Below are 23,979 nucleotides of genomic sequence, written 5' to 3'. Positions count from 1 at the left end.
GCCATTCTGAGTGGTGTAAGGTGACACCTCAATGTAGTTTTGACTTGCAGTGCAGTTCCTTACTAATTAGTAAGGGCTTCCCAGGTGGTTCAGTGGTAAAGAAAATCCGTCTGCTAACGCAGGAGTCGGAAAAGACCTGGGTTTGATCCCTGGGCTGGGAAGATCCCTTGGAGGAGGAAATCGCAACCCACTCCAGTATTCTTGCCTGGAACATCCCATGAACAGAGGAGCCTGGCAGGCTACAGTCCATGGGGTCACAAAGACCGGGACACAAATGAGCCACTGTGAACATGCACAGCACAGTTAGTGAAGCCGAGTGTCTCTCCACGGACTTTTTCTTTCCTACCTTGTGAGCACAATTTAGGTCTTCAAATAGACTTCTTGAATATTGGCCCTGTGTTGAATTCTCTTCCAGTGATTTACCCCAGGGTAGAGATCCAACCAGTAAATTCTGAAGGAGATCAGCCCTGGGTGTTCTTTGGAAGGAATGATGCTAAAGCTGAAACTCCAGTACTTTGGCCATCTCATGTGAAGAGTTGACTCATTAGAAAAGACTCTGATGCTGGGAGGGATTGGGGGCAGGAGGAGAAGGGGACGACAGAGGATGAGATGGCTGGATGGTATCGCTGACTCGCTGGACGTGAGTCTGAGTGAACTCCGGGAGTTGGTGATGGACAGGGCGGCCTGGCGTGCTGCGATTCATGGGGTCGCAAAGAGTCGGACACAACTGAGCGACCGAACTGAACTGAACTGAGAGGGCACTTTGTTGAGGGCTGGTGGGTTTTTTTTTTTTTCCCTTACGTTCCAGAAGGCTTCAGTTCAGTTCAGTCACTAAGTCATATCCGACTCTGCGACCTCATGGACTGCAGCATGGCAGACCTCCCTGTTCATCACCAACGCCCGGAGCTTGCTCAAACTCATGTCCATCGACTCTGTGATGCCAGCCAACCATTGTGAATATTAAATGCCCATCAGCACAGGTTTTTCTGTTGTTACCAAAAGCGGCCACAAGGCGGCAGCATTTCTTCATGCGCCAATTTTTTTTTTTTCTTTTTCTTTTTTTGGTTATTTAGTTTTTATTATCTAATGGGAGTAGATTTGATTTCCCATATTGTATTTGTTTTGGGTTTACAGGAACTTGATTCATTTATACATAGACATATATCTTTTCTTTTTCGGGGTCTTTTCCCGTATAGATTCTGTCAGTGTGTTCTCTAGACTTCCCTGTGCTATTCAGTGGGTCCTTTTGGATTATCTACCAGGTAACAGTGTGTATATGTTAATCCTAACCTCTTAATGTCTCCCTTCCCCTACTTCTTTTTTTTTTTTTAAATAATCAGAAGTTGCTTTTCCAAGTCTGTGAGTCTGTTCCTGTTTACAAATTTGTTCATTTGTGTGAGTTTATAGATTCCACCTGTACGTGATGAATTCCTCTCAGTATGCTAAATCTCCCGGTCCATTGATGCTGACAGTGGCGTGCTTCAGTTGTTTTTGATGGCTGAGTGTGCTCCAGTGTCTCAATGGACCACTGACTCTTCACTTCTCTGTTGATGAACATTTTGGTTGATGCTGTCTTGGATGTTGTCAATAGCGCTGCCCTGAAAAGAGGGGGTGAACCTGTGATTTTAAATCATGATTTTCTCCGGATCCAAGGCAAGGAGTGGGCTTGCCGGATCACGTGGGAACTCGACAACTGCTGTTTTAGGGGCTCTCCACGCTGTTGTCCTTCTCGCTGCACCCACCTATTTACATCCCCGCCCGCAGTGTGGAGGACTCCATGCCCCTCTCCCCGCCCCAGCAGCACTTAATTTTTGTAGATCTTTGGCGTGATGGCCATTTTGAGTGGGATGAGCTGAGACCGTGGTGCAATTTTGAACTGCGTTTTCCTATAATGGTGATGCTGAGCCAGTCTTCACCGGCTTTATGTCTATCCGGATACCTTCTTGGGAGAAGTTCCCATGTAGGTCTTTGGCCCACTTGCCTATTCAGTTGTTTGTATTCTTTAAATTGAGCTGAAGGAGCAGTTTGCATATTTTGTAGACGGTTTCCTTGTGGACACCCTTATTTGCAAACACTCTCTCCCATGTGTTGGTTGCTTTCTTTTGGTTGTGCATGCATGTTGCGGAAGGCTCAGGGACCAGTCGGGTGAGAAGAACGAGACAAGGTAATTGGCAGAGGCAAACAGAGAGTGGGCAGGACAGTCCTGCCTGAGGGATTTCCACCTCCTCCTCCTGTGCTCCTCATTCAGGACGTCCACACCCTTTCTCTCCGGGCGTATCTCTGCCCCGCTCCCGTCTTAAACAAACTCTCCTCCCCGTGCTCACCCACGTGCTATGCCGTGTCTCCAAAAGCGAACCCCGTACCTGTTTTAACAGGTTTCTGTTTCTTTGAAACATTCATCCTTTCAGCAGGATCACTTGGCTTCTCGCTCCTGCTGGTCCGGCGGCGAGGACTCCTGGTTCTCATCCGGCTCCCCAGGTCCAGTTCCTGACAGGGAACCACGACTGTCTTCAGGACCGCTCACTGCTCTCTCTGTCCGAGATCATGGTCATCGTTTTCGTCACAGAGACTGGAAAGGTAATTTTGATCATATTTTATGGCAGAACGATACTGCCTTTCGTGTCTGTACCCCATCTTCTTTACGCATAGTCTCTCCTGCACGCAGGTTGCAGCTCTGACTTGTCTACTCTTCCCAGTGCAGTGATCCACGGCGTGCAGTTGTCTAATGTCAGCTTTCCTAGACCTCTGCACAGGCGTGGAGCAGATGGTGTCATAATACTTTCTATATGTCTGTATTTTTAACAATGTGTTTATGTTTCACTTCTGCTTGGCAATATTGTATCAGTTTCTGAATTACCTACAGTCCACACTTAATTTATATTCGGCAGAGCGGATTTCCTATTACGAGGTCTTACTGAGGACGTGAGGAAGGCCTAGTGAAGACCAGATTCACGCCTTATGAGAACGAGAGTCACAGCTTAGAGAAAGAACATTCAGGCTGCAATGTGGATGGGAGTCAGTCCTCAGTGTGGACTATAGTGGGACTGCAGTGTGTGCGGAGTCAGAACTTAGGTGTGGACCGGAGTCAGGCTTCAGTGTGCGGCAGAGTCAGGTTTAGTATGGACCAGAATCAGGCCTGAGGCAGGACCATGGTCAGGCCTCAGCGTGGCCCAGAAGCAGACCTCAGTGTGGACAGGAGTCAGGGGTCAGTGTAGATCAGCAGGCCTCAGTGGGGAACAGTCAGGCCTCATTGTAGACCAGAGTCAGGCCTGAGTCAGGACCACTGTCAGGCCTCAGCGTGGCCCAGGGTTAGGCCTCAGCATGGATCAGAGTCATTCCTCAGTGTAGATAAGGTCAAAACTTAGTGTGGACCCGAGTCAGGCCTTAGAGTGGATGAGAATCAGAACTCAGTGTGGATGAGAGTCAGGCCTCACTGTGGACCAGAGTCAAATCTCAGTGTGGACCGGTGTCAGGCCTTAGAGTGCATGGAGTCACACCTCAGTGTGGACAGGTCAGGCTTCACTGTGGATCGGAGTCAGGCCTGAGTGTGGACCAGAGTCAGGTCTGATTTGAACAAAAGTCAGTCCTCAGTGGGGATCTGAGTCAAACCTCAGTGTGACGAGAGTCAGGCCAGTGTGGACCAGAATCAGACCTGAGTGTGACCAGAATCGGGCCTGAGTGTGACCAGAGTCGGGCCTGAGTGTGGACCAGAGTCGGGCCTGAGTGTGGCCAGAGTCGGGCCTGAGTGTGGACCAGAGTCGGGCCTGAGTGTGACCAGAGTCGGGTGTGAGTGTGGACCAGAGTCGGGCCTGAGTGTGGACCAGAGTCGGGCCTGAGTGTGGACCAGAATCGGGCCTGAGTGTGGACCAGAGTTGGGCGTGAGTGTGGACCAGAGTCGGGCCTCAGTGTGACCAGAGTCGGGCGTGAGTGTGGACCAGAGTCGGGCGTGAGTGTGGACCAGAGACGGGCCTGAGTGTGGACCAGAGTCGGGCCTGAGTGTGGACCAGAGTCGGGCGTGAGTGTGACTGGAGTGGGGCCTAAGTCAGGACCAAACTCTGGGTCTGATCCCCCCACAGAGGCCCATGGGGCATGTCCACACTCATTATGGGGTGGGGTCCCCTCCCTTTTCGGTCTCCAACGAGCCTTCCTGCCCTTGTACAGAGGAGGCTTCTTTGACCGCAGTCACTGGCACCTTATCTCTTGACTCCAGCAGGGCTCAGCTGCTGCCGCTAGCTTTGTCCTTGAGTGTCTGGGGGACAACAAAGCTTCAGCTTCACTCCACTTGACAGACACCAGCTTCCAGCCCAGAGGCCCCTCCATCTCCTTCCTCAAATCCCGCTGAGAGACAAGAACCCCAAACATCTTCACTGGGAGGCTGAGGGCAAAGGTCTGTCTCCTGTAGCTTCTTCAGGCTGGCATGGGGCTGTAGACCCCACCTAGCTGGGCCATGGCACTCTCACCCTGTCTCATTCAGGGGCCCCAGGGTGACTTCTGTTGTTATTCCCGCAGGATCTGTTCTGAGGACTGCCTGGAGTCTCTGCATCACCAGCATCTTGATGTGAAACTGCAGTAATCTGAAAGAGACAAATTTAACAAGTAGGTTTAAAAAGGCAGGGGCCAAAGATCAGTAAAAGAATTACTGTGACCAGGGGCCCCAGCAGGAGTGAGAACCAGGGTACGGTTTTTAGCAAGACTGATCCTGGTCGAGTAGAGTCAGAGCTGGTGCTGCCCTGCCCAAAGGAGTGGGAACTTTCTGTGGTCTCACAGCAAGTTTTTATTAGCTGTGGTTTTATTAGCTCAGAGTGACTGATGAAGGTGTGACAGGCCGCTCCACTTCAGAAGTAGCTGGAGAGGTGACAACCTGAACATTAATATACAAAATGGATCTCCTTTATTTCCAGAAGAATAAGCTTGAATTCCAGTCTACACCTGGTACTTTGAGGAGACTTGCAGGCTTATAGCCAGTCATCTAGTTTAATCTAAGTCGGTTTTAACCTTTGATGTGTTATTAACACGTATACCAAAGCATCTTTCCAGCGTTCCTCTTCTGCAGACCTTCTGTCACCTTCTAGATCTGTATTAATTTGTTCTGTTTCCCCCCACTTATAAATAACCTACTGTAGAACAGATTGTCGTTACTTCTTACAACAAAAACACCTCCAGTCTTTTATATCTTCTTTCGCTGACAACATGTATCTTTACTTGCTTTATGCACTGAAATCTTTTCCTCGTCACTTTAGTAGCTTTGATTCCATATTATAATTTTTAACGTTAAAAAACCTTAACACCTAATTAAAACCAAGAAGAAAGCAATCATGAACTGTTTGTCAGATTGGCATTCTCTGATTAGCAAACTCAGGAACATATTTTAGAACCTCTAAACACAATTTTTTTTCTCAGTGTAATACAAGGCATGTGTCTAGTGAGCCCAAACATCTTTAGGTTTTTCCCTTGTATTTAGAATTGTTTGATTTGTAAGTGCTTTTCTTTAAGCCAGTTAAATAGAGCTCATTTACTAATTAACCTCAACAATATTATCCAAAGACAAAGACCCACACGGGGGCAGACATAAATCCAGGCAGACAGAGATCTGATGTTGTTCAGCTAGTCAGTTGCATCTGACTCTCTGTGACCCCGTGGACTGTAGCCCATCAGGCTCCTCTGTCCATGGGATTCTCTAGGCAAGAATACTGCAGTGGGTTGCCATTTCCTTCTCCAGGGGATCTCACAGTTTTCCACTAAAGATTTATTATAAAATGTCTCTTTGCCCCTTTTCTTTTTCTTGGCTTGAATTTCTACTGAATTACCCAAGTTGAAGTCTCAGGTAAAGTGGGCTGTGTATCTCCCAGTCAAGATGAGTGTTAACTTCAGGCTTTTTTCCTGGCATATTTTTGCTTTCTCAGGGTCAGAATTTTGGGGGGAAAAAAAGATTTCAACAAGCCAGCTTTTGCTAACTGCACATTGGAAAGGAACTGGTTTTGCGATTTCAAAAAAAAGTTTCATTTAACCCATTTAAATGTCTAAAGAATATCATGGCCATCCAGTGTCAAAAAGTGTCACCTCTCCTGGCTGTGGTCATCGCTTCACAGCTAACATGCGGCCCAGACAGTGCTCAGATTGGCCCCAACAGGAGGGGCAGACCGGCTGATAAGGTGCTGTCCCGGGAGGGACTGTCCCTCTGGGAGCTGGGGTCTCAGTCTGATCAGAAGGGTCTGGAGAAGGAAGGGACCCTGCAGGCAGAGGGGAAGCTCGGTTCTTTTCCCAATTTCTTCCCACCCCACCCCCGCCCCAAGAGGAGTTAGGAGTCAGAAGGGGGTTCTTTAGAAAGTTAAGACGGTTTTTCTGATTACAGGAGCCACAGACCAGGAATATGATCAAAGTGGAATAAAGTCCTGAACATATCGGAACCTCAGACCATTTTCCTGTGTCAGTAAAGATGCCCAGTTTTAGGCATGTTTTTCCCCCCCGATCCACCCATTTAAATAAAGGCCAGACACTGTCACAGTAAAAGAAAAAAAAAAGTTTCCAGTTCTTAAGGACACACTCCAGAGGTGTTTCTTTTGGCTCAGAAAGGGATCCCCCCATGTTGAGTGACCTCAACCGAGGACACAGCGTGCTCCTACAGATGTCCCCCAGTGCCCTGGACACATTCAGGAGGTGCCTGGAGGGAATCCGGAGGGTCCCCTGAACTCTGATTTCATGCTTGATGGGGCTTTGAGCATCCTCTCTTCCCCCACCGACTTCTAACCAGAGGTCTCTGGTCGTCCTTGGCACCCCGTGCAAGGCGTCTTCTTTCCAACCCCGGTGAGGACACGCGGGCCGATCTGGAGTGGTTGGCAGGTGTAGGCTTCCCAGACAGCAGATAATGCCTGGGACGCAGACCGTTTGGAAGGGGCCGTCACAGTGTAAGGGCCGCGGTGGCCTGGCACGGGGGGAACTCCTGGAGGAGCTGGAGTGGGCCGCGGTGGAACATGCCAGGGGGTCAGGACCCAGGGCTGCACCTGAGCGGCTGACAATGTGCTTGCAGCAGAGAGGCTGCAGTTAGCCCTCCCTCAGAGGTGTAGAGGATCGGGTAGAGAAGGAACCTTTTCTGCCAGTGATGCGGGAAAGGAAATCCCAGACTCGTGGTAGAGAGAGTGAATGTCAGGAGCCTGCAGCCAGCGGTCTGGGGGAGACCTGCAGAGGAGACTCTGGACCAAAGGATCTCCGAGGGAGAGCAGTGAGCCGTCCTGAAGACACATCTTAGCGCCCTGCCCAGGGACTAAGCCTGGGCAGCCTGGATGAAAACCAGCAGTCCTGCGGTCAGACCACCAGGGGCCAGAGGCTAGAAGCAAAGTGGCCCTGGCTCTTGCCCACGTTTGAAAGCAAGAATGTTTCAAGGATGCAAAAGCTGTAAAAAAAAAACCAAAACAACAGGTACGACATTTATTATTAGAGACAAACACCAGCGAAGAAGGGTGCAGGCATCCCCTGAAGTGGAAGGAGCACAGTGGGAGGTGATGCGAGTCACTCACGGCGGCCCGTCCTGGGTCTCCACGCCGGGCACCATCTGTCTCTCTCTCCACATCTGACCAGTCCAGGACCTGCCCCGCCAACATGCATGTGCAACTTTTTGCTAAGATGGATCCCACCGCAGAGGGCTGTGGGTTCATGTCCACACTTATTATGGGGTGCAGCCCCCACCCTTTTTGGCCCCCAGGAGGCCTTCCTGCTGTCCTGGAGACAAGGAAGCCTTGACCTCAGGAGCGGGCACTGTCTCTCTTTACTCCAGCAGAGCTCAGCTTCTGCCACGAGCTTTGTCCTTGGAGTGTGTGGGTGAGAACAAAGCTTTGATTTTACTCCACTTGATGAACACCCCCTCTATCTCCTACCCAAAAGTAAGTCAGAGCAAGAAAGACAAATATATTAAGATATCACTAACAGGTGGAATCTACGAATTCATGCAAATGAACTAACTTGCAAACAGAAACAGACTCACAGACATAGAAAACCAACTTATTATGTTTAAAAAAGGGAGGAAAGATACATTAAAAAGTTGGGATTAACACATACACACTGCTGCTGCTGCTAAGTCACTGCAGTCGTGTCCGACTCTGTGCAACCCCATAGACGGCAGCCCACCAGGCTCCCCTGTCCCTGGGATTCTCCAGGCAAGAACACTGGAGTGGGTTGCCATTTCCTTCTCCAATGCATGAAAGTGAAAAGTGAAAGTGAAGTCGCTCAGTCATGTCCGACTCTTATCGACCCCATGGACTGCAGCCCACCAGGCTCCTCCATCCATGGGATTTTCCAGGCAAGAGTACTGGAGTGGGGTGCTGTTGCCTTCTCCGACATACACACTACCATATATCAAATAGGTAATCAAAAAGGACCTACTGAATAGCACAGGAAGTCTACTGAACACCTGTGATAATCTACATGGGGAAAATCCCCCCCAAAAGAATAGACATATGTCTATGTATAACTGAATCAAGTTCCTGTACACCAAGACCAAACACGACATGGGAAATCAGGTCTAGTCCAGCAGAAAATAAAAATTAAATAACCCAAAAAAAAAAAAAGAGTGGAGCATGAATAAATGCTGCCACCTTGTGGTCACTTTTGGTAACAACAACTGAAAAGCCTGTGCGGATGGGCACCTTTCACCAGGCCTGCAGGGAAGTGAGGAGAAAACAGCCGGTTCTCAACAAGTGTCCTCGGGCAGGTCCTGGAAGAAGAATTCAAAACAGGGCAGACGGCCAAGAAGCCCACCTGGAGAGGTAAGTTTTACTCGCACTCTTTAAGAATAACCACATGAAAAGATTTTATATCTCTAAATCTTACAGAAATGCAAATAAAAAATACAACGAGGTATCCCCTCACTCTGATCAGATTGGCCTTTGTCCAAAAGTCTACGGACAATAAACACTGGAGAGGGTGTGAAGAAAAATAAACGCTCCTACACTGATGCTGGCAAGGTAAATTGTTAACAGCCAGGATAGAGGATAGGGAGGAGGTTCCTGAAAAGAGAATGAAATTATGTCAGTCCCTAACTCCATGCAGAAAAATATACTCCAGAACAATCAAAGATCTAACTGGAGGACAGATGCTGTGAACCCCTGCAGAAAAATCCAGGCAGAACACGCTTTGATATAAATCACAGGCAGATCGCCTTGGACTCACTCTTAGAAAGATAAAAAACTAAATTAAACAAAGGGGACCTCATTAACCCTAAAAGCATTTGAGCAGCAGGGTGAACCACAAATGAAAGAAAAAGCAACCCTCAGAATGGGGAAAGAGAAGTGTTTTCAAATGGAGACACAAGGAGTTCACCTCCAAAACAGGCAAACAGGGCTCGTGCAGCTCAATATAAAAAAAATCAAACAACCTAATAGAAAAATGGGCCAAAGATCTAAGTGGACATTTGTCCAGAGAAGGCATCCAGGTGGCCATGAAGCGCCTGAAAAGATGTTCAGCGTCCCTAATCACTAGAGAAATGCATATCAGAAGTTCAATGAGGTATCACTTCACGCAGGTCAGCATGGCCATCTCAAAAAGTTGACAATAAATGCAGGAGGGGTGTGGGGAGAAGGGAACCCTCCTACCCTGGGTGGGAATGTAAATCAGTGCATCAACTCTGGACAGCAGTAGGGAGAGGCCTTCAGACACTCAGAAACAAAGTACCACGTGACCCAGCCATCCCACGCCGGGGTGTGGATCCTGAGAAAACCAAATTTTCAAAAGATGCTGTGCACCAGCAATCATGGCAGCACTGGGTAAATCGCCAAGATACAGAAGAGACCTAAGCGTAGAAGGACAGGTGAATGGATAAAGAAGCCGGGGTACAGGCACACAAAGCGGTATTACCCAGACACGAAAGGATGGAAGGATGCCACTTCCAGCCATGGGGAAGAGCCAGAGACAAGCACACTAGTGAAGTAAGTGAGACAGAGAGACAAGTATCACATGTTATCACTTCTGGGTGGAATCCAAACATGGATACAACGAACTTCTTTACAAAACAGAAACAGCTTCATAGACTCAGTAAAGAAACTCATGGTTACCAAAAAACGAACCGCGGGGTGCAGGGAGAAATTATCAGGTTGAGAATAACACATATACACTACTATTTAGAAAAGAGTCCACAAGGACCCACTGGGAGCACAAGGAAGCCTACCCAACAATCTGTAATAAACTCTATGGGAAAAGAAACCAAAAAGAACATATATGTATATAAATGAATTAAATTTCTGTACACATTTATGAGAGAGTTGGACTGTGAAGAAAGCTGAGCACCGAAGAATGGATGCTTTTGAACTGTGGTGTTGGAGAAGACTCTTGAGAGTCCCTTGGACTGCAGGGAGATCCAACCAGTCCATTCTGAAGGAGATCAGTCCTGGGTGTTCATTGGAAGGACTGATGCTGAAGCTGAAACTCCAATACTTTGGCCACCTGATGCTTAGAGCTGACTCACTGGAAAACACCCTGATGCTGGGAGGGACTGGGGCAAGGAGGAGAAGGGGACGACAGAGGGTGAGATGGCTGGATGGCATCACCGACTCGATGGACATGAGTCTGAGTGAACTCTGGGAGTTGGTGATGGACAGGGAGGCCTGGCGTGCTGTGATTCATGGGGTCGCAAAAAGAAGGACACGACTGAGCGACTGAACTGGACTGAACATACTAAAACAAAAACCCACATGGCGAATCACCTCCACACTCAATTCAAAATAAACTATCAAGAAAAGGTAAAGGCAAAGAACCGCGGACCCTGTGCCCCTCAGGCCTTGGGGACCCGGGCTGGTGTCACGGGCCTGGGGCCGGAGCAGGCTCGAGTGCCCCGGCGGGACTGTCCTGGGGCTGAGGGCGCTGGGCAGGCTGTGCCCGCAGTGAGCGCCCCCGGACCTGGCCTTCCTGTTCCCCTTTGCATGAGCCCACCGTCTCCAGACCTAGGGGTCTCTCCGGCAGCAGAGCCAACCCTAGCGCCCCCAAAGGACGGTGGGGTCTCTAGGCTGAAGGAGCTTCACAAAGTCTCCGGGGCTCCATGTGTCCTGGGGGTGGGTCCGCACCTGCAGCCTCAATCCTCTCCACCTGAGAGGACAGCTCCCTCTGCAGAGCGGTGTGCCAATCTCTGGGATTTGTCCAGGGGGATAAAGGCTAAGGGGGAAGAGGGAGACACAAGCCCTGGGTGTATCCTCCTAACACAATCCAGAACAGGACGCGCCCTGAGGCTCTGGTTGCCCCAGGTAACCGGAGTTGGGCAGGGAGAAATGCTGCCGCCTTGTGGCCGTTCCCTGTAACAACCCCTTGAAAACCGGTGCTGATGGGCGCAATATTCACCAGGACCGCGGGGCTGGAAAGGACACCTGCCCTCAAGAATGCCCCAGGGTAAATCGCCGGAAAAGAATTCACAACAGGGCTGACTTCCACGAAGCCAACTTCAAGAGGTTAATTGGACTCACACGGTAGGAGGTAAAAAGCCCGTGGAAAGACACTGAACATCAGTAATTATGAAAGAAATGAAAATTAAAACTAGGTTGAGGTATTATCCTACACGGCTTAGAACGGCCATCCTCAAGAGATTTTCAAAGATTAAACGCTCCCGAGGGCGAGGGCAACAGGGAACCCTCCTACACCGTGGACGAGGTTGTAAATGAGTGGGTGTAGCCAGGAAGGAAAATATTTGGAGGCTCCTTAAAACACAAAATAGAGAGTTACCACTTTTCGGGCAACCCCACTCCTTGCTTTTATCTGGGAAAAGTCCTAATTCAAAAGGGCACGTGCACCCCTATTTTCAGGGCAGCAGTAGTCACAACAGCCAAGACAGAGCATTAAGGGAGTCTGTACACTGGAACACACACATTAAAAAAAAAGAGAGAGAGAGAGAGAAGGAAAAATCCCATGGCCAGCAGCATGGATGGAGCAAGAGATGATCACACTAAGTGAGCGAAGAGACAGACAAATATCTTAAAATATCACTTCAAGGTGGAAGCCAGAAATTCATGCAAATGAACTAACTTGCAAATAAAACAGACTCAGTTAAAAAAACCAACTCATGATTATTTTTAAAAAATGTGGTAGGGAGCGATACACTAAGAGGTTGGGATTAAAATGTATGAATTACTACATATCAAATAGATAATCTGAAAGGACCTACTGTTAGCACAGGGACGTCTACGGAACACACTGTGATAACCGATATGGGAAAAGACTCCGAAGAATAGATACACGTCTGAGTATAACTGAATCAAGTTCCTGTTCACCTAAAACAAGCCCAACTTCAGAAATCAAATCTACTTCAACAGGAAATATAAATTAAGTTACAAGGAAAAAAAAAAAAAAAAAACTGGAGCACGAGGAAATGCTGCCGCCTTGTGGCCGCTTTTGGTACAACAACGGAAAAACCTGTCCTGATGGGCACTTAATATTCACCAGGTCTCTGAGGACATTGGGAGGAAACAGCCGTCCTCCACAAACGTCCTGCGGTCGGTCCGGAGGAAATTCAAAACAGGACAGACCGTCAAGAGGCCACTCTCGAGGGGTCAGTTTACAGTTTTTTTTTTTTTTTAATCATATGGAAACCTTTCAACATGGAGTAATTTTAGAGAAATGTGAATCAAAACTACAACTAGGTGTGAGCTCACACTAGTCAGAATGACTTTTGTCAGAAACTACAAACAGGAAATGGTGACGTTTTGGAGAAAAAGCAATTCTCCTACTCTAATACTCGCGATGTAAATTGTTAACAGCCAGAACAGAGGACAGCATGGAGGTTCCTTAAACAAGTGAAAAGTGAACCTAATTATGTCCCTCCCTAACCCCGTACAGAAAACAACACTCCAAACTGATTAAAGAGCTAAATGGAGGGATGCATACTCTAAACTTGAGGAACATATGGGCAGAATAGGATTTGAAATAAACCACAAGTTCTTCCTGGTTTCACTCAGAATAATAAAAAATAAAACAGAACTCCACAAAAGTAACCTCATTAACCTCAAAATCTTTTGTACGGCAAGGGAAACTCTAAACAAAGGAAAAAGACAACCCTCAAAATGGGAAAAAATGGTTACAATCCAATTTAAAAACAATTTATTCATCTCCAAGACATGCAAACAGTTCATTCAGCTCCATATCAAAAACAATCAACTCAAGAGAAAAACAGGCCAAAGATCTAAATAGACCTTCATCTTAAGAAGGCATCCAGATGGCCATGAAGCACATGAAAAGATGCTCAGTATCACTGTTAGAGAAATGTCAATCAAAACTGCAACGAGGTATCATCTCACACTGCTCAGAATAGCCATCCTCCTACGTTTCATTTCATCCTACGAAGATGAAACTCTGCCGAGGCCGAGGGGAACAGGGACTCCTACTCTGTGGCTCAGTTCGGTTCAGTTCAGTCGCTCAGTCGTGTCTGACTCTTTGCGACCCCATGACCCGCAGCATGCCAGGCCTCCCTGTCCATCACCAACTCCCGGAGTCCAGCCAAACTCATGTCCATTGAGTCGGTGATGCCATCCAACCATCTCATCCTCTGCCGTCCCCTTCTCCTCCGGCCCTCAATCCCTCGCAGCATCAGGGTCTTTTCCAACGAGTCAGCTCTTCCCATCAGGTGGCCAAAGTATTGGAGCTTCAGCTTCAACATCAGTCCTTCCAATGAGTATTCAGGACTGATTTCCTTCAGGATGGACTGGTTGGATCTCCTTGCTGTCCAAGGGACTCTCGAGAGTCTTCTCCAACACCACTGTGGGCGGGGATGTAAAGGGGTGGGTACAGCCACGAATGAAAACAGTATGGAGATTCCTTAGGACAGTAAATACAGACTTACTACCCGATCCAGCAAGCCCACCCCTTGCCTTAGATCCGGAGAAAATCTTAATTTAAAATGATATTCGCACCCCTACTTTCAAGGCAGAACTGTTGACAATATTTAATAGTCTACTGAATACACTGAAAGAACCTACATGGGAAAACCCCCAAAAAGAATAGATATAGGTCTATGTATGACTGATCAAATCCCCGTAAACCTGAAACAAACACAACAACGAAAATCAACTCTACTCCAACAGAAAATAAAAATTAAATTAGCCCAAAGCAATCAAAACAGTGGCGCATGAAGAAATGCTGCCGCCTTGTGGCCACTTTTGGTAACAACAACAGAAAAACCCATGCGGACGGGCACTTGATTTTCACCAGGCCCGAGGGGCTGTAAGAAAAACAAACCAGTCAATAAATGTCCCGGGTAGGTCCGGGAAAAAGAATTCGAAACAGGGCAGACGATGAAGAGGCCAATCTTGAGAGCACAGTTTTACTCGCACTGTGTTTAAAAATATCACATGAAAAGCTTTCAATGTCATGAAATGTTATAGAAATGCAAATCAAAGCCACAGTGAGATGAATCAGTTCGCACCAGTCAGAATGGCCTTTGTCCAAAAGTCTACAAACAATAAAGTCTGGAAAGGTTGTGGAGAAATGCGATCCTCCTGCACTGATGCTGGGAATGTGAGTTGTTAAAAGCCACGATGGAGGCCGAGGCGGAGGTTCCTTAAACAGTGAAAAGTGAAAGAATTTACATCTCTCCCTAACCGCTTACAGAAGAAGAAACTCCAAATCGATTAAAGAGTCAAATAGAGGCACGATTCCTGAACAGAACAAGGTTTGACATAAATCACAGCAAGTTCTTTTTGGATCTATGCTCAGAATAATTCAAAATAAAAGAAAACTGAAAAGAAAAGCACCTCATTTACCTGAAAAGCTTTTGCACAGAAAGGGCAAACCGAAAGGACAGAAAAAGACGACCCTCAGAATGGTAAAATGTTTGCAATCGAAGTTAAAGACAGGAATTCATCTCCAAACTTGCAAACTGCTCACGCAGCTCAAGATCAGAAAAACAGTCAACCCAGTAGAAAAACGGGCCAAGATCTAAATGGACACTTGTCCAAGGAAGGCATCCAGATGGCCAAAAAGCACAGGAAAAGATGCTGAGCGTCACTACCAGAGAAATGCAAATCAAATCCACAACGAGGCATCACCGCACACCCGTCAGAATGGCCTGTGTCACAAAGTCTACAAACAGTAAATCCTGGAGAGGGTGAGGGGAAGCGGGGACCCGCCGACACTGATGCTGGCAATGTCAGTTGTTAACAGCCAGGTGGAGGTTCCTTAAACAAGTGCAAAGGGGATGAAATTATGTCTCTCCGTAACTGCTGACAGAAAGAGAAAACTCCAGATCAATTAAAGAGCTAAATGGAAGGACAATTACTCTAAACTTCTTGAGGAAAATATACGCAGAACACGATTTGATAAAAATTGCAGCAAGTTAATTTTAGATCACTTCTTACAAAAAAAAAAAAAATGAAATAAAACTCAATAAAAGGGACCTCATTAACCTCAAAAGCTTTTCAACAGCACAGAAAACCCTAAAGGAAAGAAAAAGACAAACATCAAAATGAGAAAAAAAGGTTTGCAACCGAATTTTAAAACAAGGAATTCCTCTCCAAAACATGCAAACAGCTTATGCTACTCAATATGGAAAAAAACAATCAACCCAATGGAAAATCAGGCCAAAGATCTAAATGGATATTTGTCCAAAGAGGGCATGCAGATGGCCGTGAAGCACATGAAAAGATGCTCAGCATCACTGTTAGAGAAATGCCACTCCAAGCTAGAGCGAGGTATCAGCTCAGACCTCACAGAATGACCATCCTCCATAAGATTAAATCCTGCTGAGGGTGAGGGGGACAGGGAAACCTCCTACACTGTGGGCGGGGAGGTAAATGGGGGGGTGCAGCCACGAAGGCAAACGGTGTAGACAGTCCTTAAAACACTAAATACAGAGTTTCCACCTGTACCGGCAAGCCCAGGACCTCTTGCCTGAGATCCAGAGAAATTCGTAATTTAAAATACTTGCTCTCCTATTTTCAGGGCAGCACTGCTGACAACATCCAAGACAGAGTCTCAGCCCATTTCAGCTGAAAATGATGCCTAAAAGCTGAAGAAAAAGCTCTGGTTTTTGATTCTTCAACTTTTAGGCATCATTTTCAGCTGAAATAGGTTGATACTCTGTCTTAGATGTTGATGTATGGCAAAACCAATACAATAGTGTAAAGTAATTATACTCCAATTAAAATAAATAAATTTACTAAAAAACAAAAACAAAATCAAACACCTCTGTCTCCAGACCAAGCGCTCCCCATGGTTTGGTTTTCTAAATTTAACTGGTTCCTTAGGCTTCCCTGGTGGCTCAGATGGTAAAGAATCTGAGACTCAGTTTCAATCCCTGGGTCGGGAAGATCCCCTGGAGGAGGGCATGGCAACCCCTCCAGTGTTCTTGCCTGGAGAATCCCGTGGACAGAGGAGCCTGTGGGCTGCGGTCCCTGGGGTCACACAGAGTCGGATACGGCTGAGCGACTACCACTTTCACTTTCTCAAGACTCTCAGAAGGTTTTCATTAAGGAGTCCCCCAAGCCTCTGTAATTCACTCTGCATTGAACTCAAATCCGCTTTGATTCTTCTGTCATCTCCATCTCAATAGGTACACACTGCTTTTATCAGGTTAATGTAGAAACTACCTGAAACTCCCCTAGTCCCCACCACCAACCACAACCAGTTACTTTCCAAGGCTTACAGATTACAAACCCTACACATGTCTTAAATTAATCATCTTTTCCTGTTTAATCTATCCCTTCATTTCTATTCTGAAAATTAGAAAAAAGTAATAAGGCCCAGGTCCTGTCTTTGAAGGTCTGATTTTCACAGCAGGAGAAATATTTATTTCACTCTTTTGCACACACATTCCATGGGTGCCCTATCTACTTTTATTGAGTTGATTATTAATTCGGTAATGGGCTTCCCTAGTGGCCCACTGCTAATGAATCTGCCTGCCAGTGCGGGGACGTGGGTTAGATGCCTGGTTCGGGAAGATCCCTTGGAGGAGGAAATGGCAACCCACTCCACTATTCTTGCCTGGGAAATCCCATGGATAGAGGAGCCTGGCGTGCTACAGTCCATGGGGTCACAAAGAGTCAAACATGACTTAGTGACTAAAACAGCAATAGCATTAATTCAATAACCAAACAGGGCATTGCTGCTGTAATTTAGCAGGTAGAAGGCGGGAATGTAAATCAACACTTTACAGTCCACACCCCACCACTAACATCTATCTAGTCTCAAATGTCAGCAATGCCAACGCTGAGAAACCCTGACCTAGGTCACACAGTCAACAACTGAAAATCTCATCATAACTAGTTTCTGGACCCTTCCTCGAGTCCTGGACCCAGATCAGGAATCCACAGTACCAAGGTTTTTTTTTTTTTTTTTTTGCCAGTGAGAATGGTCTGAACAAACCAGAATGTCTAGAAGTTAAGAAAGGGGCTTTGCAGAAAGACTGTTGGCCAGGACTCTAAAGTCATAAGAACAGTGCCTGATGTAGATTTTTCAACAGGGAAGAGAGCTAGAACCAGTCAATCCTAAAGGAAATCAACCCTAAAGATTCACTGGAAGGACTGATGCTGAAGCTGAAGCTCCAATCCTTTGGCCACTTGATGCGAAGATCTGACTCACTGAAAATGACCCTGATGCTGGGAAAGACTGAAGGCAGGAGGAGAAGGGGACGACAGAGGATGAGATGGTTGGATGGCTTCACCGACTCAATGGATATGAGTTTGAGCAAGCTCCAGGACATAGTGAAGGACGGGGAAGCCTGGTGTGCTGCAGTTCATGTGGCCTCAAAGAGCCGGACACAACTCAGTAACTGAACAACAGCAACAAAAAATGAAGGTGTTTTGTAAATCATTAAATTCAAAATAAAATCTTCAGCTGTGCCCTGAGAGTACTGGTAGTGTTTGCTTGTTGAGTAACAGGATAAAAAAGAACCTTGGTGCGAGGGAAAGGGAGAGAAAATGACCATCTTGTAAGCTCCCACCCTTCATATACTTTTCATGCATGACGCCGTCGATGTCACATCACATCCTAGGCGGGATCCACGGTCTTCTGCATCCCAGGTCTGTGGATTACATGTTAGATATATACACAGCCTGGGATCTTTCACAAGAAGCAGCAAAGGCTGAAGCTGGGTCTATCTGCATATTAAGAATCAGCCTACTCCTTCCCCCAGGAGTTTGGGATAGACATGTACATGCTGCTGTATTTAAAATGGATAACCAGCAAGGCCATACTGCCAAAGCCTTTGACTGTGTGGATCACATTAAACTGTGGAAAATTCTGAAAGATATGGGAATACCAGACCACCTGACCTGCCTCTTGAGAAACCTCTATGCAGGTCAGGAAGCAACAGTTAGAACTGGACATGGAACAACAAACTAGTTCCAAATAGGAAAAGGAGTACATCAAGGCTGTATACTGTTGCCCTGCTTATTTAACTTATATGCAGAGTACATCATGAGAAACACCCGGCTGGAGGAAGCACAGGCTGGAATCAAGATTGCAGGGAGAAATATCAATAACCTCAGATATGCAGATGACACCACCCTTATGGCAGAAAGTGAAGAAGAACTAAAGAGCCTCTTGACGAAGGTGAAAGAGGAGAGTGAAAAAGTTGGCTTAAAGCTCAATATTCAGAAAATGAAGATCATGGCATCTGGTCCCATCACTTTATGGCAAATAGATGGGGAAACAGTGGAAATAGTGGCTGATTTTATTTTTCTGGGCTCCAAAATCACTGCAGATGGTGATTCCAGCCATAAAATTAAAAGACGCTTACTCCTTGGAAGGAAAGTTATGACCAACCTAGACAGCATATTAAAAAGCAGAGACATTACTTTGCCAACAAAGGTCCGTCTAGTCAAGGCTATGGCTTTTCCAGTGGTCATGTATGGATGTGAGAATTGGACTATAAAGAAGCTGAGCACTGAAGAATTGATGCTTTTGAACTGTGGTGTTGGAGAAGACTCTTGAGAGTCCCTTGGACTGCAAGGAGATCCAACCAGTCCACCCTAAAGGAGATCAGTCCTGAGTGTTCATTGGAAGGACTGATGCTGAAGCTGAAACTCCAATACTTTGGCCACCTGATGCGAAGAGCTGACTCATTTAAAAATGAGTTGATGCTCATTTTGATGATGAGAAATGATGAGTTGATGCTCATTTTGATGCTGGGAAAGATTGAGGGCAGGAGGAGAAGGGGACGACAGAGGATGAGATGGTTGGATGGCATCACCAACTCGATGGACATGGGTTTGGGTGAACTCTGGGAGTTGATGATGGACAGAAAGGCCTGGTGTGCTGCGATTCATGGGGCTGCAAAGAGTCGAACATGACTGAGCGACTGAACTGAACTGTGGAACGTAAAAATGAAATCGCAGTGTTTGAAGGCAGTATCATAATGTATAAACTAATAAAAGAACCAAAAATAAAAAATCACGTTGGGGAAACAACTTCTAACTATGTTGTGGGGAAATATTCATGGGCATGAAACACTTTAAATTGTATAGGTCAGTGACCAAATAAGATAGGATATATATATATATATATATACATACATACATACATACATATAGGCTTCCCAGGTGGCTCAGTGGTAAAGAACCTGCCTGCAATGCAGGAGACGCCAGACATATGTGTTCGATCCCTGAGTCGGGAAGATCCCCTGGAGGAGGGCACGGCAACCCCCTCTAGTATTCTTGCCTGGAGAATCCCATGGACAGAGGAGCCTGGTGGGCTACAGTGCATGGGGTCACAAAGAGTCGGACATGACTATAATAGATAAGCAATAGGATGTAGAGCATAGGGGATATAGCCATTGTCTTGTAATAACATTTTTTAAAGATTTATTTATTCGGTTTTGGCTGTGCTGGGTCTCCGTTGCTGCCTGGGGTTTCTCTAGCTGCGGAGAGCGGGGGCTCCTCTCTAGTGATGGTGCACGGGCTTCTCTCATTGTGGACCACAGGCTTTAGGGTGCACAGGCTTCAGTGGTTGTGGTCTGTGGGCTCAGTAGCCGTGGTACACAGGCTTAGTTGTCCCACGCATGTGGGATCTTCCCAGACCAGGGATTGAACCCACGTCCTTGCGTTAGCAGGCAGATTCTTTACCACTGAGCCACCAAGGACGCCCTATCTTGTAATAACTTTAAGAAAATCTATTTATTTAGACTGCTGGGTCTTAATTGCAGTACGTGGGTGTCTCTAATTGTGGCACATGGATTCTCCAGTTGAGGCAAGCAGGCTTGGTTGCCCTATGTGGGATCTTGTTCCCTTACAAGGGATGGGACCTAGGTACCTTGCATTGGAAGGCAGATTCTTTACCACTGGAAGTCCCAGTAGTAAGTTTTAATAGAGTATAATTCATAAGAATACCGAATCACTATGTGCTACACCTGAAACTAATATAAGTCATTTATACTTCAATTTAAAAATTAAAGTAAAGCTATTTAAAAGACAATTAAAAAAAAAAAAGCCCTTTAGTTTGTATTGGGGTAGAGACGATTAACAATGTTGTGATAATTTCAGGTTAGCAGTGAAGGGACTCGGCTGTACATATACATGTATCCATTCTCTCCCAAGTTCCCATATAACACTGAGCAGAGTTCCCTGTGCTCTACAGTAGGACCTCATTGGTTATCCATTTAGAATATAGCAGTGTGTACATGCCCATCCCAAATTCCCTAACTATCCCTTCCCCTCATCCTTCCCCCAGCCCCCCACCACCATAAGTTCATTCTCTAAGTCTGTGAGTCTCTTTCTGTTTTGTAAGCTCATTTGTATCATTTCTTTTTAGAGTCCACATAGAAAGGATCTCACAGGGTATTCTTCCTTCTCTGAAAAGACTAACTATTTTTAAGGAAAACGTCTTGGGCCAGACTTCAGACAAGATAGGAGGGATCTCAGGGTGGGCGGAGCCACACACAATAGATTGATGAGGAAGATGTTGTCATTGGTGGCCTCTGGCTTCCTGAGTCAGCTGTGGGAAGGAAACTGTGCACCAGATGGTGGAGGAGCCAAGGGTCAGGGCAAAACCTCTGGCCACACATCCCCAGGACCAAGAGGGCAGGAGGGGGCTGTGGTCGCCCAGTCCCATGTCTTCCTTTGAACCACAGAACTGAAGGTGGGATCTTGGTCCGGACAGAAGGGACACCATGATCACGGAATTCCTGTTCCTGCTTTGCCTCGGTGAGTCTCCGGGGCTGGGACAGACGGGTTTGAGGGTGAGAATATTCACCAGGTAGTGGAGGTTACCATGGGGAATGTGGCAAGTACAGAAATGATGGCTTCCGTGTACTGGGTACAAGCGACCTGTCAGAGTTTTGTGGGCTGTGGAATCTGCATGCCCTGGTTTTGGTGCCTGCACATAAGGGATGAGGAAGCGGAGACATGTGGTAACAGCCTCAGTGTACTTGGCTCAATAATGCACAGCTCAAGTGGGACCTCCAAGTCTGTATCATCTACATACCACCATCTCGCCTTGAATGTCCCATTGGTGTATGGGAGCAGGGTCTACAGTGTGAAAGTCTGTGAGTTTGGTTATAAACAAGGAATACAGAAAAGACATGTTACTACTGAGTCCAAGCTTGTACTGCTCACTGCATGATGGGCCAATAACTTGAAAGATGAGTTGTTGGAGTAAGAAATAGCACCAGCAGACCAAGAACATGGTGGACTAATGTCCCAAAGAACCATCTTGCTGAGGGTCTGGATGCTCCTTACATAAAACAAAGAGGGGCAAGTGAGAAGGTGAAATAAAAAAGGCAACAAATTGTTGCAAATATTTCATACTTCTGGCCAGAATCCAGAAGGGATGTGTTAATTTCTTCTTTCCTGCAGCCATTCACACATGGGCCTGGTCAGGATATTTCCCGTGAGCTTAAGCAAAGATATTCTAGCTCAAGACTCAGGCATGAGAAGCAGGGTTCATGGACAAGAGCCAGTATGTATACTTTAAGTGTGCAGGCAACATCCCTTTAGTGATTAACTTGTAGCAAAAACAACAGAATACAAAGGTTAAAGTAAAAGAAACAGATCCAACATGGAGTCAGATTTGGATGCTAAAGCTGAAACTCCAGTACTTTGGCCACCTCATGCAAAGAGTTGACTCATTGGAAAAGACTGTGATGCTGGGAGGGATTGGGGCCAGGAGGAGAAGGGGACGACAGAGGATGAGATGGCTGGATGGCATCACCAACTCGATGCATGTGAGTCTGAGTGAACTCCGGGAGTTGGTGATGGACAGGGAGGCCTGGTGTGCTGCAATTCATGGGGTCGCAAAGAATTGGACATGACTGAGTGACTGAACTTAACTGATGACACTAAGGTGGGGCTTCCCTGGTGACTCAGATGGTAAAGAACCCACCTGCAATGCAGGAGACTTGGATTCAATCCCTGGGTTGGGAAGATACCCTGGAGAAGAGAATGGCCACCCTTTCTAGTATTCTTGCCTGGAGAATCCCATGGACAGAGAAGCCTGGTGGGCTATAGTCCATGAGGTCACAAAGAGTCAGACATGACTGACCAAATTACACTTCACTTCACGATACAAAGGCAGGGACCAGTGGATAAGAACATTTTCTGACCAGCTGTATCCTGAGCTTGATTTTAAGCTGATGTTCAACTTGAACATAAGGTGATCAAACAGACCTCAGCTTGTAGGAAGGAAGCCCTAGACTATAATCTTGGCCTGGTCTCTCCAGACTTTGGAAAGGCAGCCCCACCCAACTAAGTGCCCAGTTCCTCCTTTGTGAGTGGAGCCGGATTCAGGAGGGGGGCAGCGTGGAGGACCTCAGGGCTTGCCATCTGCCCCCCTCCCACCCCTGGGTTCCTTCCTCCTTCTTCTGGGCTAAGCCCTTCCCTTTGAGGTCACTCTCATCCCACACACACACACACATGTGAGCGTGAGAGGTGGCTGCCAGTCACCATACCCCAAACCTCCAGTTGCAGGACAGAATAAATGGGGCAGTCAAGAGAAGGACCTCATACTCTCTACACTTATTTTCTTGGGCTGCCTCAACAGATAATGGCAAATCAGGTGGCTTAAGGCATCTATTCTCCCACCATTCTGGAGGCCAGAAGTCCAAAACTGGGGTGTCAGCAGGGTTGATTCCTCCTCGGGGCTCTGAGGGAGGGTCTGTTCCACACCTCCCTCCTCGACTCTGGCTGAGAGATGACTCGGAATCCTTAGCACCCCACGGCTTGTAGATCCTCACAGAGTCACATGGCCATCTTTCCTCTGCATGTTCTGTCTCCAGGTCTCTTCCCAACCTCTAATTATTATTTTTCTTTAATGATTAATAGATTCATTTAAACAACAGTACATAAAGTCATCATTGCCAGAATTAATATGAGATGTTAAATGTTTGATCCAACTTTCCTTCCTGGATCAATTTTTCTTTCTTATCTTTGTCAGTTTTGAAAACATAAAACCAGAAGAGGAGGGGCCCAATCCCAAGCAGATCTCCTGAGAGCAGGCTCTGGAGGTGGGCCTGAAACTGGGATAGACATTTGCTGACCTTGCTCACGTCCAATAAACCAAGGCAGGATCCTCAATAACCCCTCGGCGGCGAGGGTCGTTGCACTGAAGCTGGTACTCCCATTTAAACCGGGATCTTATGGCCAACAGGCTGGCTTGTGCCTTCTGGGTTTCGAGAGATATATCCTATTCAGCTGGGTGGAGGGTAACAGGTAGGGTGGCCAGGCTCATGGCTTGTACTTGGGGAACAGCGTCTTGGCAACCCGGCGCACAACAGTGCCTGCCCGTCCAACTTCCTAGGAAGATATCGGTCATATTGGGTTAGGGTTCCAGCCGACTCCTGTAGGGCCTTGTGTAAACTGTCAGCTGAAAAAAAATCGCACAACATAAAAGTTGAGAGTTGTGTTTTATTCAGTGGATACTCTTAGGACTTCCAATCCCAGAGACAGCATCACAAGTAATTCTGAAAGAACTGCTTCAAGGAGGCGAGGGAAGAGCCAGGATGGATAGGGATTTTGCAACTAAGGGCAGGGGGTCTGAACATCAAAACACTACTACTAATAAAAGAAAACCAGATATCTCAAACTA

General features: G+C 46.8%; 1 protein-coding gene, 1 long non-coding RNA gene and 1 pseudogene across 5 annotated transcripts in view; 2 read left to right on the top strand and 1 right to left on the bottom strand.

Moving 5' to 3' along the window:
• Positions 1-1,837: 1,837 nt before the first annotated feature.
• On the top strand, positions 1,838-6,640 carry LOC139177202 (uncharacterized). The gene is made up of 3 exons (XR_011561700.1): positions 1,838-2,577; positions 4,510-4,596; positions 6,353-6,640. It is a non-coding gene; the product is annotated as an uncharacterized lncRNA (long non-coding RNA).
• Positions 6,641-20,865: 14,225 nt separating this feature from the next.
• LOC109573049 (V-set and transmembrane domain-containing protein 1-like) overlaps positions 20,866-23,979 on the top strand; it is a 19,945-nt gene continuing 16,831 nt past the window's right edge. The window contains exon 1 of one of the 4 annotated variants that reach the window (XM_070771697.1): positions 20,866-21,101. In XM_070771697.1, coding sequence (XP_070627798.1) covers positions 21,068-21,101 — 34 coding nt within the window. In that variant the 5' untranslated portion in view covers positions 20,866-21,067. The remainder of the gene's footprint in view (positions 21,102-23,979) is intronic. The other 3 variants (XM_070771696.1, XM_019980262.2, XM_019980261.2) reach the window with 3 other exon arrangements.
• LOC109571595 (NADH dehydrogenase [ubiquinone] 1 beta subcomplex subunit 4 pseudogene) overlaps positions 21,097-23,979 on the bottom strand; it is a 3,139-nt pseudogene continuing 256 nt past the window's right edge.

This window comes from Bos indicus, chromosome 18, assembly GCF_029378745.1.
Source record: "Bos indicus isolate NIAB-ARS_2022 breed Sahiwal x Tharparkar chromosome 18, NIAB-ARS_B.indTharparkar_mat_pri_1.0, whole genome shotgun sequence".
NCBI lineage: Eukaryota > Metazoa > Chordata > Mammalia > Artiodactyla > Bovidae > Bos > Bos indicus.
Note: the sequence above shows the minus strand (reverse complement) of the source record. Positions and strands in the feature narration are given on the sequence as shown.